The sequence below is a fragment of the Glossina fuscipes genome, unplaced genomic scaffold (assembly GCF_014805625.2).
Source record: "Glossina fuscipes isolate IAEA_lab_2018 unplaced genomic scaffold, Yale_Gfus_2 28, whole genome shotgun sequence".
In the NCBI taxonomy this organism is placed as follows: Eukaryota; Metazoa; Arthropoda; class Insecta; order Diptera; family Glossinidae; genus Glossina; species Glossina fuscipes.
Window position 1 is genome coordinate 15,788,932 of NW_023998423.1, and position 14,493 is coordinate 15,803,424.

A 14,493-nucleotide genomic window follows, 5' to 3' on the forward strand; every position below is an offset into this window, starting at 1 on the left:
CGTTTATTTATTTATCACAGGAGAACCTGCTGTTCATTTTCCTATTTTGACAGCCACAATTAAATATAAACAAAAATTTATGTCTGTTTTTCCTGCTTTTCCATTCACATATGAATTATAGCAACAAAAATGGTTTACGCGATCGTGACAGAAACGTTTATGAACTATCGGTTTAGCCGCGAACGAAAGTTGACTCTCAGATACGTGATTACGCCCCAGATTTGATTTTGCAAAATACTTAATATTTTGTATATTATTTCTTTTTTCAGCATCCGAACCTGAAAATAAGCATTAAATATACCAAACTTCAATAATTATATAATAAAAATGTTATTTATATGAAGCGCTAAATTGAATGAGTTCATTTCTATCGTGAACCGTGCATTGAAATATCAAAATATTGTTGCAAAAATGCCATATTTGATGAATTGAGTTTGAATGAAAATTAATCGTTTTCGTAATTAAGAGATCGTCCATCAATCGAACATTACAATCTTTAGCTAATATTAAACTATTTTCAAAAATAATTTATCTCTATCAGTAATTATGTTTGTTTTTTTTTTAATGCAATCGTCTAACTTTACCAACCTTAATCTCATTTATATTCTAAATATATTTAGTTATATAGTTATTTTCGTGAATTTACCTACAAATTTAACGAAGAGGAATGAGCAGAGTACAAATCAGTTTTTACTTTCAAAGAGGGCGCCGTTGACTTCTTACCAGATTTTGAATTAATCGATTCACCAATAAAAAGGAATACCGTATAACGAATTTTTTATTCTAGCACGAAGATCAAAATAAATTTGTTTTCAATCAGAGTTTAAAAAATTTAGTTATGTAACAAGAACGTACAATCGGGAGAATACCATGATCAGAAGTCGGCCAGTTTACGTCCACATACAGACGCTTTTTTGATAACTTTTTTCTTTATAGAGTTCATTATTACTTTTTTTGCACGGGATTTTCTTCTCACACAATTTTTTTATATTGTGAAACATATCGTCAAATTTACTATATGCTCGAGTAATTATTTTACACATTTTGTTTTTTTTGCACGGTTTCCTAGACAAGGTCGAGTGTATTTCTTTTGTGCTAAATTTGGCCTATCCGTCTCTTCTTATCACTTTTAGATAACATATAACTTAACTTTGTAACAACAACGACTAGGACACTAAGACTCCAAGTGCCTTTTTGTATAGAATATAAAAAATTTTGATTTCTCAACATATCTAATTCTGTTTCCTAAACTTAGAGCACGATCCTTTCGAAAAGTATCACTCAGTCTATTAAAAGTGCAAAGATGATTTTGCTCTTAGATGATTATAAGAAATATTGCAGTTTTTGAGAAATATAGTGTGCAGTTTTCTCGGTGCAAACACGCATGAACAATGCGAGCCGATAATGGCGATAAACGGTCGAACTATAGTTGAAAACGGATATTAAAAAATAAATTCGCTATAAAAATAATAAATAAAAATTTGCAATTTATTAATATAATGGGAAATTTTTCATGCGAAGAAACATGTGTCGAATAGAAACACAAAGAAAACGCATTAAATAAACAAAAAAGAATATAATTAAAGTACGCACAACATACGGTATTTTATGTATACAAGTAGCTATCGAATGAGTAAACAATAAAAAAGCAAAAAAGAAAAAGAAAACTTCTCGCACCGGGAAATTATTATATTTTTATTAAAAAAAGGAATTAAAAAACGTCGGTTCAATATACGAATTGAACTGATAACCGGTCTAAAGTTATGGCTGCTGGTGATAAGTCCACAATTGGTTGTGCCGCTTTGAAAAGAACCACGAAATTGAAAATTGGTAGTAACCGCGACACAGTCGACAATGGCCAAAGCAATAGCAATCAGGTGAATGCGAAACCCGTAGATTCGTCGCAGAATATGCGAGGTGGCCTACGCGTCTATAAGATTGTTATTCTAGGTGATGGTGGGGTTGGTAAATCTGGTAAGATATATATATATATATATATATATGACAATTTTCGTTTGTAAGCGTTCTCCTAAACGAAAAATCAATAAATAATTTTTGCGCATTTTCTTGTTCTTTTCGTTCTACATATGTTGTGCTGCTGCTGTTGCCGTTTGCCCGCCGCCCGACCGCTTTCATCTTATCACGAACTTTGGTATTTGTTTATACTTATTTCTATGTTCCCATCTGTTTGCTATGCTCTATCGCTGTAATGTTGCCTTGGTCGTTGTTATTATTTATTATTTGTTTCTATAATTATTCTCATCACGTTTTTTTTTTTTGTTTTGTTCTCCCTGTTCTTACATAAATTATCTATGCGGTGTTGGCCATCAGCTGTTACTCTACAATTCGTTAGTCACAATTTTTTGGATTATCATGATCCTACAATTGGTAAGTTTGAAAAGCGGTGTTAATAAATAATGGACAGCGATTATTAATGTTTATGAAAAGTATATGGGAAAAAATATGTACGTAAAAACAAATAAAATAGAAAAGTTGAATGGTTTAAAAAGTTCTTTTTCAATGAGACGAAATGCTTAGAATGAAGAAAAAAAAAAGAAGAAGAACAAGTAATCTTTTGAAAAATTGGGTAAAAAGCAAAACACATACCTAACTACTGAAATTCCATTTTTCATTTTCACTTATTCCTCAACAACTAAAAATTGCTATTAGATATTTGCAAAAATTTTGATCATTTTTTCACTTGAAAAAGGCATTTATTGTGGAAAATTGGTACAATACATATTAATCAAAATAGTTTCCATCATTTTCTATAACATGACGATATCATGTCGAAAGGACTTATAATAGTTTGGCAATGCTCCTCCTGTGAGCATGCTGAGTGTGGCAGGATTTCCCATTCGAGCTGCAACATCGTATCTTTGACTACTCTTGCAACAAGTGTCCAAAAAAAGTCGTTTTCAGTCAATTGGTGTCATCACTTTTAAACCGTTGAACACAAAACCAACAATTGGGATATGATGAAGCAACATCACCATAAGCCTCGCAACTTCGTTGGTGAGCAGATTTCTTCAAATAAACAATAAAGTAATGAATTTGGAAGAAGAAGAATCTTGACACCCAAACAAACGTTGTCTACACAGCTATTTTCCATATCCTGATCTTTTTTACCTGTAGAAATCGCTGATCAAAATTTTTGCAAATACTGAATAATTAACATATTAATAGCATTTTTGATAAAATGGATAAAAATGTACTAACTTATGATTTGTATTTTCTTTCCTTTCCAAAAATTGGACAAAAAGCAAAAGATATACCTACCTAACTACTGAAATGCCATTTTTCATTATCATTTATTCCTCAACTTAAAAAGAACGCTAAAAATTATTATATGTATTTTCCGTTGAAAATTTTGACTCACATTAGTTACAACGGTTCTGTTAATTCACTAAACTTGACCCAATAAGTTTGAAAGAATTGGAATGCTTCAGCTATTCGCAACATGACGTGTTCCTTTTTGGAACGATAGGGTTTTCAAAAATTTACGGAATTTTCAAAAAAAATCGAATCGCATACCGATGGAGAGTTGAAGACAAAAAGTCCGCAGAGGCCTGCAAAAAACAACTTTACGCGTTCAAACTTTATGAAAGTATATTCTGTCTACATACATAACAAGTTATTTCGGTCTGTGCTTTGCAGTTTTTAAAATTGCCTCCATTCTTACGTTACATCAAGAAATAGTCCCGCCGTCCATAAGGATATATTATGAGGACACTTTGAATGAAATGAATATACTACCTTTGTATGGTGTTCGTTTTAAATCAAACAAAACTATGAAAATGAGTTGAAATGGTCAGGAATTAGTGTTTTAATCCTACATTGGGTGCCAGTATGTATTATGATCAACGACTATAATTTCACTAGACAACCCCTCCATCCCCCATAACTATATACTCTACATTAACTAACGAATTTTTTTTAGAATGCAAACCAAAAACAGTATTCTATAATTTTCTATACCCTACACAACTTGTTATTGCGGCACTAATTTTAGATTTCTATGATGATTTTTAGGCTAAAAAAGGACGTAAGGTAGATCAAACTTTTAGTATACCAATCGGGTCGCAATCAATTTTTCGATCACTTTCTGAGTCGACGTCTGCCCATTTGTACGTTTTTACGTCTTGTTTTCTTCTGTTCAATCTACAGGTCATAATTTGTGAAATGTTGTGCAATTTTGTGTGTGGCCCAAGGACGAACGCTATTAAAAGTGGTTCAGATCGGACTTTTTCATCTATTCCCCATATTAAGACTTATTTGAATAATTGTATTAAACAAAATGGTGTAGGATATTTAATAATATGCTGCGTTCCACTGTAACATATTTACTTGTTCTTTTTTTTATTTTATTATCTACATGTTTGTAGAGGATTCATATCAACAGCAAGCAGTTATTGACGGCGAAGCTGCACTATTGGATATACTCGATACGGCTGGTCAAGTCGAATTTACGGCAATGCGTGATCAGTACATGCGCTGCGGTGAAGGTTTTATTATTTGTTATTCGGTAATTGATCGTCATAGCTATGAAGAGGCTTCGGAATATCGTAAATTAATACAAAGAGTACGTTTCACTGAAGATATACCATTGGTATTGATAGCGAATAAAAGTGATTTGGAGGCTTTAAGAAAAGTTTCCACCGAGGAAGGTAAAAATTTAGCCAATCAATTCGGTTGTCCATTTTTTGAAACGTCGGCGGCTTTACGGCTTTATATTGACGACGTATTTTACGCTTTGGTCCGTGAGATTAGACGCAAAGAAAAGGAAAGAGCTTTAGGCAACGGTACAAGCTCAGAGAAATTGGATTCAAGGCGACGTAGTCGTTGGTGGCGTATACGTTCCATATTTGCTTTAGTATTTCGACGACGCCGTAACTTGAATTGAATTGGACGATACGTTCATAAATTTGAAATTTAATTTTTAGTATTTAAGGCCAAAGAGAACATAACATAAAGACAAATCAAAAAAGAACAACAAAAAAAAACCAAAAAAGTTCAATGAAAATTAGGTTCCACATACGAAGAATATGAAAACAAAAGAAAAATACACACTTATTTGCCAATTTACAACAAACAAAAAAGTCATACCAGAAGAAAAGTTGAAGTAATTATCCATAGAATTTATTGTTAAATTTATGTAAACCATACAAAGCTCCAACTAGTTGTCTTTACATATACATATATACATCTTAAATGTTAAGTTAAAAAAAAGTTACTAAATCAGAAAAGTTCGATTCCTAAACTCAATTTCTCTCTTTCTCTCTATCTCTTTTAATTAACTATTGTTGTTAACTTTTTAATTTATTTGTTGTTTCCTTTGTTTTTTCAAATATTGTTTAGTTATTAAATTGTTTTTGTGATTTTCATATCAAATGCCCATTAAAAACACTAAGTTCATGTACAGTACAATAATTTAATTTTTATATTTATTAATTTTTGTTATTTAGTTAAGGAAACAAGAAAATGAGAAATGCATATATATACAAAATATGTTAATATATAATTTATTTTTAAAGAACACGCACATAAGCCCAGCTATTATAATTAATAATTATTACATTCATAGAAAAACTACGTCCGTTGTACTTAAAACCTCTAAAACACTTTCTAATAACACTAATAAACTATTATCATAATAATAATATCAGTCAGTTCAGTATATAGAATATACGTTAAATGTTGAAAATTGAAGAAATAAAAGGAAAACTTGTTAAAACTTTCTTAAATTAGTAAAAGTAATAAATACGAGAATCCTACACCAATATTAAAACAATAATCGAACCAATTGAATTGTTTAATGCTACAAAATTTATTTTCTCCTTCACTTAAGAAAAAAAAAATTAAAAATCGAAAAAGTCACATACTAATGTATTCCTAATTTTGATGTCTAAGACAACATAATTTATTTAATAAATTTGAAGAAAAAAAAGACTAATTCCTAATAATTGCCGATTTATTATTACAAGAAAAAAAACGAGCACTTGCGTTCTTCTCTATTCTCTATCTAAAATAAAGCAGGGGAAATGATAGTCAACGGATTGAATGTTTATACGTACGTTCATTAACAGCAATTTTTATTAAAATTAACGCAAAATTCAAGCCGATGACGAAAAAATCTTTAAATAAAAAAGACTGCTTTTCAATATTCGATTTGATATCCTTTTATTCAAAATAATTCCTTTCTTTCTTCAAAATGAAAAAATCAAGCTGTTTACTACAACAGCTGTATTTACTTTATACATCAGCTGTTTTTATTAACAGCGAGACAACAGATATTAATATAACATCTTAAGACTATGTCGAATTGAGCATAAATAAAAAGTAATGAAGAGAAAAACTCGTTGATAACTTCACGTCATTGCTGCGCGAAATAAGAAAGAGCAAAGAATTTGCAAATAATAATAAATATATGCATTTTCTGTGCGCTTCAAAGAAAAAAAATTACAAAGAAATGCTTGAAATTTTTCTTTTTTTAATAATCCGCGTCTCTAATAATTAAAAAACTTGATTTATTGTTTAAAGGTGAAGAGCAGTAAATGCAAAGTGTGAGAACATTGTTAAATGAAGAAATAAGTCCGTAGCTAATAATAGAATTTTGTTTTTCCATAAAGAAGAAAAGAAACGCTTTCACACTGGAGTCTAAATAAAAGTGGGGTATTAAACGGTAAACTGTAAAGCGTCGCTTGACGTCGCTTGAACTTAAAGTGTAAGAAATTGAAAAGTGCAACAAGAAAAGTATTTTTTTATCCGCTTAATGACAATAATAACAATCGTGGATAACGAAAACTTTCACATATAATTTAAAGATCTAAAGTAAATATAGGAACAAATTACCTTAAGTATAACTACATCAACATGGATCATGCTAAAAAAGAAAAGATTGATGGGCTTGGCAATGCCGATACTACTACTAATGGGATTGCTCAAGTAATAATAGATGAAAAAAATAATATGATAAATGAGTCAGAATCACAAAGTGACTCTGACCCTGAATATCTTGATAACTCAATTGAATTACGTGGTTATCTTAATAAATGGACAAATTATATCTATGGTTGGCAGCCCCGTTATATTGTACTAAAAGATGCCACTTTGTCCTATTATAAATCCGAGTCTGAATCAGACTTTGGCTGTCGTGGTGTTATTAGCTTAAGTAAAGCCATAATTAAAACACACGAATCGGATGAACTTCGTTTTGATGTTGTTGTCAATAATTCCAATAATTGGTGTTTACGTGCCGATACACCAGAAGATCGTATGCACTGGGTCGAAGTATTGCAAATGTATAAAGAGGATAATGCCAGCACAACGGATACGACATCATTAAAACGCCATGGAAGTAACGTATCTTTGCAATCCACTACAATATCGGTAGCAAGTGGTGGCAGTTTGAAAAGGACTCAATACAATCTTAAGGAAAAAGTCGACGAAATTGAAACATTTAAGAACATATTATTTGGACAAATAGAAACCTTACAAAGATATTTTGATGCCTGCGCAGAAACCAATAAAGCACCGGGTAAATCTTTCGATTTCGGTTTTGATTTAACATCCACGGATTTTAAAGGGGAATCTATAACATTTCGGGCCACCACTACGGGGGTTCTTAATACATTACAGCATTGTTTAGAAATAATATCGGAAAGGGATCTTACGTGGAAGAGGAAATTGGAACGCGAAATTGAAAAACGGAAAAAATTAGAAGAACAAATTAGAAAATATAAATTAGAAATTGAAAAATTCAAAAGCATTTCTTATCCGGGGCCAGATTTTGAAGAAGGGCCACATTCCACATTACCCGAGGATGAATTTTTCGATGCTGTAGAAACCGGTCTAGATAAAATCGAAGAAGACATGCAATTGCGAGCAAAATTAAAACTGCAAACGCAACTTTCGCAGATATCCGCCCATAGTTATACAGCATTAGGTTTGAATCAGCCAGTGGATGACAATCTGGTAGATGATGACGATAAAGAGTTTGGTACGGGTTCTTTGGCAAGCGGTCATAGTCTTTGGCCTGAGATAGATCGCGTCTGCGAAGAACAGTTGCATTATGCCCGAGAAGGTGTCGGCCAAGATGGCAATGGTTGGCAAATATTTGCCGACGAAGGTGAAATAAAAATGTATAAACGCGAAGTGGAAGTGAATGGCATGGTAATGGATCCGTTAAAGGCTTACCATACAGTAAAAGGGGTCACAGCACGCGAAATGTGTCATTATTTCTTTATGCCAGAGTTCCGGAATGAGTGGGAGACTACTTTAGAGGAATGCATTATTCTAGAGAAAATCTCTTCCGATACTTACCTATTTTTACAAACGCATAAACGAGTCTGGCCAGCCAGTCAACGTGATGCTCTCTTTTGGTCACATATGCGAAAAATAACGAATAATCTAGACGAGGAAGCCGTCGATTGTTGGATTGTTTGTAATAATTCAACAGACTATTCTAAGCAAGAGTCGAAAAATGGTAGATGTGTGCGCATATTATTGACCGTAATACTAGCCTGCCAAACGCTGTTGCCAGCAAATAAGAATACCAATGATCAATTAAGCCGTAAGGATTTAACCTGTAAAATTACCTATTGTTCGGTGGTTAATCCTGGTGGTTGGGCTCCTGCTTCGGCTTTACGTGCTATTTACAAACGCGAATATCCAAAGTTCCTTAAACGCTTTACCGCCTATGTGATAGATCAGCGCAAAGATAAACCGATTATGTTTTGATATTTACTCTTCTACTATATCTTGTAAATTATTTTTTCATTAATATTTAATATATACACTTTTTCTTTCCTTCCCATTATGTTTTGCCCACCGTCCCTTAGACTTTATAATGCACTAAAGTTCACTTATATCGCGCAAAAAAAAAGAAGAAGCAACAAACAAAAAATTGACTAATTAAAGAGTATTTCCTTCCAAGCTTAACTGATCAGCTTTTTTAATATTTTTTATAAACTCAGTCAAGTCTTAGTATGGATTAAAATAGCAAGTAAAGATGCGAATTTTAAGGGAAATATCACCATTAACTTACACTAAAGTTGTTCATCTCGGAACATATTTGAATAAGGGTTTGTAAACAGTGTATAAGATTCTCGGAAAGATTAAAAGAACTCAAAAAATTATTTGAGAGTATTACAATAAAGACTTTCGAGCAAGCCCTGAACTATTTAAAAATTCTAAGCTTAAAACTAGATCAATGTTCCTTGTTTCCTTCTTCTTCCCGTATTTACATGATCCGTTTGATATTCTTTGAAGAGGAATATAACCGTTTTCTTGCCTTTAACTGCTAGAGAGAGTTGTTGGGAGAAAATGAGACTAAGTTACAAAAGCGAACTACTTAAGCCTGAATTTTTCATCATCATTTTTTTTTTAAAGGCTTCTACAAATTTCAACAAAATATAATTGAACGGAAAAATATTTCAGACAGTGAAAGAAGTTATGTTTGTTTCTTTCGTTATAAGCGTGCTTTAAATAACCCGGCCGCTCTGCTAGCGGCGAAGCATGCTGCACTCACTTATTCAAACGTGTAATTTCTAAAAATAGGCAAAAAATATAGTACGCACAGCAGCAGCAGCAGTTATCAGCATTTAGTCATTTCTTCTTTATTAAAAATCAATTGCGGTCATTGTCATGAACTTTCAAGTAAAAGTGGAAAGCAAATTTTATTCTCGGTAAATGAGCGGTATATCCATTTTATTATAAAGTTTGCAACTCCCAGAATGAAGCTTTAAACGCTGCTCAAAGTGTACATGTTCTTGATTAACACCAAATTCTGAATTTATGTCCGTCCGTCTGTCCGTTTGTGCAATGCTTGTTCTATTCATTGTAAACAATGAAACTATTGACTTCAAGTTTCACAGAAACATTTGAAGTTTCTGGACGCAAATCGGTCAAAGGTCACGCCTATACTACCCCTAAAATTATGAACGCGTTCTATTTTGCAAAGGGAAAAAAATGTGTTTTTTACTCATTATTCATAAGCTAAACACAAAAATTTGCCAGTATATTCTATGGGCGATGCTCATCTGTATCTGTACAAAAATAGGAAAAATTGACCTCGCCCTACCCATTTGATAGCATATCAATATTTAATTTTTTTTGCTCAATGCTTCTATAGCGCACAGAAGCAAACTTCAAAAGATCTCATAAATTATCTGTCCATCTATCTGTCTGCCCAAGTGTGTAATGTAGTGTAGTGTCTGCGGTAAAGATCTTCCCGTTCGCAAAAACGAAAAAAAAAAGAATTTAAGAATGACTCAAAACGAAATAAAGGGCACGCCCATGAAATAAAAAATGTGAACAACTTTCCGTGTCTTTTGCTTGTTACTCGCAAAGTACAACACGTACACCATATAAACCCAACCGTCCTATATTAAAGAATAGAAAAATTTAGTTAGTTTCCTGCCTTTTGGTCTTTTTTTTTTTTTGCATGACAGTGATGCGTATTAAGGATTCTGTCTCGAGCGAATATAAGTTTCTTGTATTTGTAACATGTATTTACCAGTTATTACTAAAGCTATTGGAGGTCAAGAACGATCTTGTGATGAAAATCGTGGTCCTTTTTCATTTATTTTATTTTGGTTTTAAAAATCTCTGGGGAAAAACCGATTTTAGTTGCTATTCGAGCCATATATCATGGACAGGGAAAATGGTCCGAATTACACTACGTAAGTTTGCTGTGTAAGAGAATTTATATAATTCAGAGGGGCGTCTTCAAGGCATTTATAACGCACTCTTGCCATTTAAGATGAAAATAAAAAAAAATTAATTTTCTTCTCTTTTTGTTTCATTTTTATTGTTTTATCTCGTTATATAATATGTAAGTATTAGTAAAATATTTTTATTTATTTATTTTTTTTTTTTACCATTATTGGTTAAGGAATATATTATGTAAAGTCCGTAATATACAAAAAATGTATTTCGTCTCTTTTTTGTAAAAAATAAAAAAAAATGTATTTTGAAAATAATAAAAAAAAAAATAAAAACCGAATACAAAAGACAAAATTTTTGAAAAAAATTGCATTTGATTTAATAAAAAGAAAAAAAGAAAAGAAAGTAACAGAAGACACTGCTTTAAAAGAAATTTTCCGTAAATAAAAAAAACCAAACTCGCACTCAATTGATTGAAGCGACAGATGACAGCTATGGCTAACGGTAATGAAAGGAAACCAGAATAATCAGATTATAAAAATTGAAATGCAGTGCAACGCAAGCGTAAACTTCATCACACCATACAAAAGCTAATACAGACTAATAATTGCGTCTGTGTTTATGTGTGTGTATTTAGATATAAATTTTTTTTTTTTTTATTTCTTGATATAGTCGGTGTGTGTTTTAATTTTTGTTTTGTTTTAAAAGTGAGAAAATGTCTTAAAATTTTTTACTTTACACAAAAATATTCTCTTTTTTTTCAATTTTAATTTGTTTTTTTTTTTTTGGTTTTTTCTTTTGTTTTTATTTCAATAAGAAAAAATATTTGAATGCATTTAGTTTGTGGTAATTGGTTGATTTGTGTATATTGGCGGTTTTCTTTTTTGTTTCTTGCTTTTCAATTTCTTCCTTTTAGACAGGTTTTTTATTTTGTTTTTCCTTTTTTTTTTTCCTTTAAATAGGTTTAGTAGAAAAATTGAATTTGTAGCTTTACCGTGCATAGACACACACACTTCCGCTCATGTGCACACGGACAGCAAACGGGTGTGTTTTACTAGGCGAGCTTATATTAAACCAACAACAGTTATTGCTAAACACTCAGCGGCCTTTAAGTAATTAATACTTTGAAAAGAAAATAAAAAACAAAACAGAAAAAAACAAAAAAAATCAATATAAATAAGAATTAAACTATTATTTGTGTATTTGCCACAAATTCAAATTCGACACAAGCGTACATACAAGACTTAATTTTTTTTCTTTAATTTAATTTTTTTTTTTTTTTTTAGATAAACTTGATGTGAAATTCTAAAACTACAAATGAAAATAAGTTGTTTTCGTAAACACATATATATATATATGTATATATATATATATATATATATATATATATATATGTCTATTTTATTTTCTATGCTTACTTTTTTCAAAATGGATATCAAAGTTTCTTCTTAAAAATAGTAATAAAACGATATAGAAATATAATTATGATATAACGAAAGGAAAACATTTAAAAGATTATAGAAAATACAATTTTTTTCCGTTAATTATCGCTCTTTTTTTCTCCCGTTATGCCGAACTAAGAACTTGCAAAGAGAAAAGTAATACAAAAAAAAAGTATATATATAAAAAAAAGCTGGAGGAGCGTGTGTGCTAATCTTGATTGTGTGTATAAGATAGTTGTTGTTGCCGTTACTGTTGCTGTTGGTTGTCGCTACATTATTTTTTTTCTTTTTTTTTTTTCTTTAGGTTTTTATAGACTCTTTTAGAGTAAAATGCATTTGGTCTTCTTTCTCTTTTTAACTTGTAATGCGGCTCTAGTGGCCGTTTCGAAGACATCTCTAACACCTTCCTTAGACTTGGCTGAACATTCCAAATAGGCAAAGGCATTAATTTTTTCAGCCATAGCTCGACCCTCTTGCGGCTTAACTGGTTCCTGCTTCATTTTCGCAAGATCCTAAATTTAGGGAGTGAGAGAGAAAGAGAGAAAAGGAAGAAATCGTTTGTTATTTGTGTATACTATATGGGTAAGAATAGGCTAATTAATATACTTACCCTAATTGTATTGGGATCATTTCGCAAATCTTTTTTATTGCCCACCAATATAATGGGAACGTTTGGACAAAAATGTTTAACCTGAAAAGTGACAAATATTAGAAAACATCTATCTAAGGGGAACACTAATATATGTGATGGTTTAGTTCAAAAGTCAGTCGCGTAATAAGACAAGTTTTTATATTCGATAGCTAAGAAAGCTCTGTGCATTTTTGGAATTGTCTTTGAACCACCAGCGAGATTTAAGGAACATTTTACTAAGGAGATGTTCCCTGCATTAGCACGATGGGCTATAAGTAGAGAGGAATGGAAAACGTGAGCAATGCCTATGTACGCGTGACGTACGTTAGGGAACATTAGGCACGATGAAAAAGACCACTACAAGGTTTTTCGAGAGGCAGGCTGTGTGATTAAAGATCGAAATGTCGCAGCGGTCTGTCGTGGGATGGGAATATTGAGAAAACCTTGTGGTTCCGGCAAAGAACTTAATTGTTGGACATATCTGTTTTATCTCTGCAGAACAGTTGCCCTGGATATACTTGTCCATAAGCACTATATAGCCCACTGTTCGAGTGTATCAAGAATTTTAAGCATATTTTCGCCACCCATTTGAGCCTTTTGCAGTATGTGGCTGAGAGACTTCAAGCAAGATTTGTAGTCTCCCGCTCACACGTGCGAGTTATGCTCAAATATCGCACATTGCATTACATTGTATGTTGCGTTAGAATTTTCTGACTATTATCGAAAGTGTGTTTGCTTGCGGGGAGAATCGCACCCATTTTCAAGCTGAGTCTATTGCTATCCGCAAAGAGCATATATGCCAAGTTTTTATCTCAATTGTTAGGATCATAAGTTTTTGAACATGTACCGAACTGATGGTACCACTACCCCGATAATGCAACTTTCAACAAAGCATTGCTAGATAAAATCTGCTCAAGAATATAAAAACTTTACTAAGACAGAAAAAATGTATATAAAATCTTTACCTCAGGGGTCCATTTCTCAGGAATATTTTCTAGAGAATCTGGGGAATCTACCGAGAAACACATCAATATTACATCTGTATCTGGATAACTCAAAGGTCGAAGTCTGTCATAATCCTCCTGACCAGCTGTATCCCACAAGGCCAATTCCACCTGAAAAAAAAGAAGTAATATAGAAAACATACAAAACTTTCAATAGGTAAGAAGAATAAAACAACAATATGTAGTCAACAGCATAGCGTCCAGATACGAATATTATGCGCAGAAACATGTTTTTTGTCCATTTTAATTTATTAACATCTATAAAGCAGCCTTAGGTCAATATGCATAGTTACAGTATCATTATAAACGTCCGCACACAAACAACTAAGGATCCCAATTGTCACCTTGTTCTATCATTAACCCTATAGTAATGATCAACTGCCCTTATCAGACGAATTCAGGTATGCCAGAATGAGACCAATTTTTTCTTAACTAGTTAACCGTGTCGACCTTACTAGCGATGACGCTTATAATACTCGTCAAACAGAGAATATGTATAATATGAAATTAGATTATAATGAAGCCTGACAAACTGACAAAAAATATTTTCTAAAATACATTACTTGGCAAATACGGACTCATTACGATTAAATTTTATGGGGAAATCCCACGAGGACGGATGGACGGACCACGAATCTCCCAATTTTCTCCAAGGAGCTTTGGTTTCATTATAATTCATTATGAATTCATTACGATACAATTTCATGGAAAAATTCCAAGACGACGGATCATGAATTATTTTCGAAAGCAG

General features: G+C 32.1%; 3 protein-coding genes across 6 annotated transcripts in view; 2 read left to right on the forward strand and 1 right to left on the reverse strand.

Moving 5' to 3' along the window:
- The first annotated feature begins 1,452 nt into the window (after positions 1–1,452).
- On the forward strand, positions 1,453–4,979 carry LOC119636758 (GTP-binding protein Rit1). The gene is made up of 3 exons (XM_038032348.1): positions 1,453–1,974; positions 2,332–2,388; positions 4,386–4,979. The coding sequence occupies exons 1-3, from the start codon at positions 1,764–1,766 to the stop codon at positions 4,901–4,903; spliced, it is 786 nt and encodes a 261-aa protein (XP_037888276.1). The 5' UTR covers positions 1,453–1,763; the 3' UTR covers positions 4,904–4,979.
- A 1,512-nt stretch (positions 4,980–6,491) lies between these two features.
- Positions 6,492–8,905, forward strand: LOC119636637 (ceramide transfer protein). Its single transcript, XM_038032125.1, has one exon. It carries the CDS (start codon positions 6,874–6,876, stop codon positions 8,737–8,739), a length of 1,866 nt encoding a protein of 621 aa, XP_037888053.1. The 5' UTR covers positions 6,492–6,873; the 3' UTR covers positions 8,740–8,905.
- Positions 8,906–12,301: 3,396 nt separating this feature from the next.
- LOC119636568 (ras-like GTP-binding protein Rho1) overlaps positions 12,302–14,493 on the reverse strand; it is a 10,038-nt gene continuing 7,846 nt past the window's right edge. For all 4 annotated transcript variants that reach the window (XM_038031974.1, XM_038031976.1, XM_038031975.1 and 1 more), the window contains exons 3-5: positions 13,704–13,853; positions 12,718–12,798; positions 12,302–12,619 (exon numbers count right to left, since the gene is read on the reverse strand). In XM_038031974.1, coding sequence (XP_037887902.1) covers positions 12,428–12,619; positions 12,718–12,798; positions 13,704–13,853 — 423 coding nt within the window. In that variant the 3' untranslated portion in view covers positions 12,302–12,427. The remainder of the gene's footprint in view (positions 12,620–12,717; positions 12,799–13,703; positions 13,854–14,493) is intronic.

Bases quoted from the DNA above. Each gene is read 5' to 3' on its own strand.
- LOC119636758 (XM_038032348.1), top strand. From the start codon at position 1,764: ATGGCTGCTGGTGATAAGTCCACAATTGGTTGTGCCGCTTTGAAAAGA. The intron at 1,975-2,331 runs GTAAGATATATA...GTTGGCCATCAG, and splicing joins TGGTGGGGTTGGTAAATCTG to CTGTTACTCTACAATTCGTT. The intron at 2,389-4,385 runs GTAAGTTTGAAA...ACATGTTTGTAG, and splicing joins TTATCATGATCCTACAATTG to AGGATTCATATCAACAGCAA.
- LOC119636637 (XM_038032125.1), top strand. From the start codon at position 6,874: ATGGATCATGCTAAAAAAGAAAAGATTGATGGGCTTGGCAATGCCGAT.